This window comes from Saccostrea cucullata, unplaced genomic scaffold (assembly GCF_032062105.1).
Source record: "Saccostrea cucullata isolate Sc308-1 unplaced genomic scaffold, CSIRO_AGI_Scuc_v1 ctg4995, whole genome shotgun sequence".
NCBI lineage: Eukaryota > Metazoa > Mollusca > Bivalvia > Ostreida > Ostreidae > Saccostrea > Saccostrea cuccullata.
Genome location: NW_026930833.1, coordinates 38839 through 42855, shown reverse-complemented (window position 1 = coordinate 42855; position 4017 = coordinate 38839). Strand labels below are relative to the sequence as shown.

At 33.5% G+C, this 4017-nt stretch overlaps 1 protein-coding gene across 1 annotated transcript; it reads right to left on the bottom strand.

Annotated features, from left to right (window-relative positions):
* Window positions 1-542: 542 nt before the first annotated feature.
* Window positions 543-3696, bottom strand: LOC134230278 (uncharacterized). Its single transcript, XM_062712043.1, has 4 exons — window positions 3321-3696; window positions 2722-2914; window positions 2397-2577; window positions 543-2022 (listed from the first exon to the last, which is right to left on the bottom strand). Exons 2-4 carry the CDS (start codon window positions 2876-2878, stop codon window positions 1188-1190), a joined length of 1173 nt encoding a protein of 390 aa, XP_062568027.1. The 5' UTR covers window positions 2879-2914; window positions 3321-3696; the 3' UTR covers window positions 543-1187.
* Window positions 3697-4017: the final 321 nt, after the last annotated feature.

Sequence of the window (4017 nt, the reverse complement as noted above, 5' to 3'; positions counted from 1 at the left end):
TGGACGTGTAAGGGGAGCGCATCACACATTATTTTTGCTATTGTTTGAGTATGTGCATATCGGACAATCAAAAGGAATAGGTATATTTAAAAAACAAATGTTCAAATCATAACAGCAAATTCGAGCTTAAAAAACAATCCTTACACTTGAATTGAATAACAAGTCCCCAAAATTAATCTACTTGTCATGTTATAACTATGACACTTCCCCCGTCATGTCAGCTCAAGTATGCAGTGACTTGACGTCATATTCTATTATGACGTCATATCTAGGTAGTTCAGCGAAGTAAGTACAGTTTGAACAGTTTGATATTTTACGGGCAGCCTTATCTTCGCTGCGCTGGTGTGACTTTGTCGTTTGGACAGACGCTGCACAAAACAATATTTGTATTGACAGGGTATATTTTGATTCTGAGTTTGTGGCATCTATGATGCCTAGACTTATTGATTTTTTTATGCATCACATAGCCAAGAAGTAATTAAAACAAACACTGTATGAAATGATATGAATCATATATTCAAAAAATTTCATTATTTGTTTTCCATGAAATGAGCTAAATGAAAAATTTAATTAACTTAATTTATTTATTGACCAAAAAACCCACATGTGGCAAGAGTCATACATATTCAAATAAAGTATTCAAATCTAGTCACTGTCTTATGTTAGATGCATGACATATGAAGTTACAAATATTTCTTGTTGGTTTAACATCTGTTGGATTAAGAATTTTATAAGATATAAATGCCTTATCTAAAAAAAGTTTACAATATTCACTTCAAAGTTGTTTATAAAGAGTTGCAAAAAAATGTTCGTATTCAACATTGGTATGATGGTAAAATAATAAAATATCAAATACCTTGAAATATTAATTTGATCACAATATCAGCTAACCTCTATTTGTTATTTGTATGTACTATTCTTAATTTTAATTTAATATCTTTTTAATTACTCCTTCATTCTTTAATACACTGTAGAACAGGAATTCACATCAAAGTTCTTCTAGTAAAATTAAGTTTTTTTTCCATTCAAATTATAAGACCTCAAATAAGCTGAGAATATAATACCCGGTATTTGCATGTAAGAAAAATATCTAGTTTAAACATGTATTGAAATTGATAACTCACAATAATCAATTTTGAAATGTGTTGCACTATAATGTATATTAGGAATAAATACATGTACAAATATTAATTATTAACGAGTGGAACATCCAGATTTGTAAGCCAACAAATGACCTGAAAAATCTTGGTGATAAGTGGTTTCAAGGTTAGAGGCATAACACCATCTAAAATGTGAAAATTTTTCACTCTACCTATACTCCTCTCCACATGAATTCTTAAAGAAGCTATCTCCTGTGTTTCAAATACCTCATCTGGTGAAAACTGTGGACTAACACCTCTAAATTGGGGAATGTTCAATTTACATTTCTTTTTTTCCAACAGATCTCTTATTGTAAAGCCTTTGTCAGCCATGACACTGTCATTTTCATCTAATAAATCTAAGATACCTGAATTCATTGTCAGTTCTCTGTCTGATATCTTACCTGGCCAGCCTACAGAAACAAAAGAAATAACACCTGATGGTGTAATACCAACAAGAAACTTCACAGTTGTATGGTGTTTATAGTTAGAATATGTTAAACTCTGATTTTCAAGATTTGAAGACCTCTGTATAAAAAGCTCTGTACAGTCAAGTATAACTCTATCAGAAGAATACTTAGCTTTGAAAGATAATGGCATGGTTCTATCAATAATATCTCGAGTCGGAAATGGATTGAGAGACTTAAGTTCACAGGAGAGTAAAGAAATCCAGGTGGAAAAGTATTTCGAAAAAGTACTCTCTGAAATACAAAATCTGTAAGCTAAGTCTGATGTGAAGAGTCCGAGTCTTAATCTGATGAGTACAGCAAATAACTGGTCGATCAATCCCAATGAGCCTGTTGATACTCTCTGTCTGTCTGAATCCTGGTCTGTGTTGGAACCAACCCAATACCTCATTCTCTCTGCCTTAGGTCTCAGGAAACTATCATTAAAAAATTATTATCGTCAGAGTTACAGTATTAAAATAGAATTTATTGTGATGCAGATGTGAGATTTGGAGAAGAGGTAAACAAATACATGTACCTTAAATCTGGAAATTTTTACGTCTATTAACTCGATTTTATTTTGCGAATTTGGGTCAAAATGGTGTTGATTAATTTTTACGTTTCAAAATTCTGCGAAATACCACTGCTTTGTTTACATTTTCTTACTGGTAAATTATTTATAAGAAAAATATTTTTGCGAATGCAATGAATGCACAAATTTGCTAAAAATTTATCTACAGCAAAAATTTCCAGATTTACGGGTACTGTTTTCTTTTTTCCCAAAATGCTTTTGAAATTCCATCCTACATACTTGAAAAGCCAGGTGAACACTGCAAAGGAAGGTAGCCCAGTGTAATACTTGGTCTTTCCATCATCATTGGCTATCTTCTCTGCACTCCATTTGTGCCGATCACGTTCTCCCTTGAGGTCCTCCAACTCTTTCCTCAGGGCAAGGTTCTCCTCCAGTAGAGGGTCAGGGTCACATTGTACACCTATAAATTTTGTTTTGAAAAGAAAAAAAAAATTGAGAGAGGTGTTACTTTTTTTCCTGCTGAAGACAGGTAAATATTGCATATATATATATATATATATGTTTCACATTACAGATATTCCTTGTCTTATACATGTATATATACCTTTATCATTAAAGGTTTTTATGTCAATGTCATCTAATTTCAATGTCTCATCTGGTACGAAGGTGCTGTTGTTGTTCATATCCTGAGAGTCTGAATCTGGGGGTTGCAAACAGCAATAGCTGTGGGTGTATAAGCTAAATTCATGGTGCCGCTGCATTAAACGTCTGTCCCTAGCTTCTGCTTCATTAATTTCCTACAATTTGAAGTTTCAAGGTAATAAAATGGTGCAAATTATTTCAAACTTTAATACATGTTGTCAATCATTTTTTAAAATTCAAACATTGACAGTGTCATAAAAAAAAAATCCTCCAGAATTAATTGTCATATGTTTTAAATGTAAGGAATTGGTATTGGTATTTATGAGTATTTAATATAGAATTTTACTTAATCTATATATAGCTAGGGCTTAATTCATTTTATGGGTCGGGTTAAAAATGTGAATAGGTTAATATTTTTTCTATTAAATTTTATAGTAATAGGTAAAGAGACCTAGCTAAAAACGAAGGCATATAATCATGATTATAATAATGCATTTTTCTTACGAAGATGACTATAACTATATACATAGTGTGTTTATTTATATGCTTATATTAAGCTACCTGCTGCAAATTTCTTCTGCATTTTCTCTCTTCCCTAGCTACGTCAGAGTCAGTTTGCGGTTTTTCTTTGTAGGTGAAAATTGTAGGTCTATAGTTCTCATCCTCCACCTCGTCGCTGTGCCACCCCCCTACGAAATGTTCAGAGCAGATTCGACTATATTCGTTCGGTGCCCAGTCATCTCTGTTAATCGCACGAATCCATGCCTTTCTCTTCTTACTGCCTTTTTGAAATCTGAAAAAAACTTATGCCCTTGCCCTTTGCTTTCTCGCCTTGGCGATTAGAACACTGGTAAACAACGCAGTGAAAGACCATTACGTTGTTATTGTAAACAACCTTGGAATGCGGATGTTTTGTTGCCGTCCGGAAGCGTTTATACGCATGCGCTAAAAACAGGACCGCAGTTAACGTGAAAAGGCTTATCTGTTCAACAGTTAAATAAGGAAGTATTTGGAATATATGGAGATAACAAGCAAATTTGGAGCACAGTTTACACACACCTACAAAACATCAGAGGAAGGATCTGGTTCCATGAAAGAAACATTCCCCTGCCGACGGGTCACACCATCATGTGCTTCTTGTCATGATCGGGAAATACCGGCAACATCGACAATTCAGTTCGTAAAAAATGGCCTAACTATAAGTATGAAAAACGTCATTCGGTATTTGCCTGACAATGAATAATTTTATTTGCTAACA

Bases quoted from the DNA above. Each gene is read 5' to 3' on its own strand.
- LOC134230278 (XM_062712043.1), bottom strand. From the start codon at position 2,878: ATGCAGCGGCACCATGAATTTAGCTTATACACCCACAGCTATTGCTGT. The intron at 2,578-2,721 runs GTATATATACAT...CAAAATTTATAG, and splicing joins AAAAACCTTTAATGATAAAG to GTGTACAATGTGACCCTGAC. The intron at 2,023-2,396 runs GTATGTAGGATG...TTTTAATGATAG, and splicing joins GTGTTCACCTGGCTTTTCAA to TTTCCTGAGACCTAAGGCAG.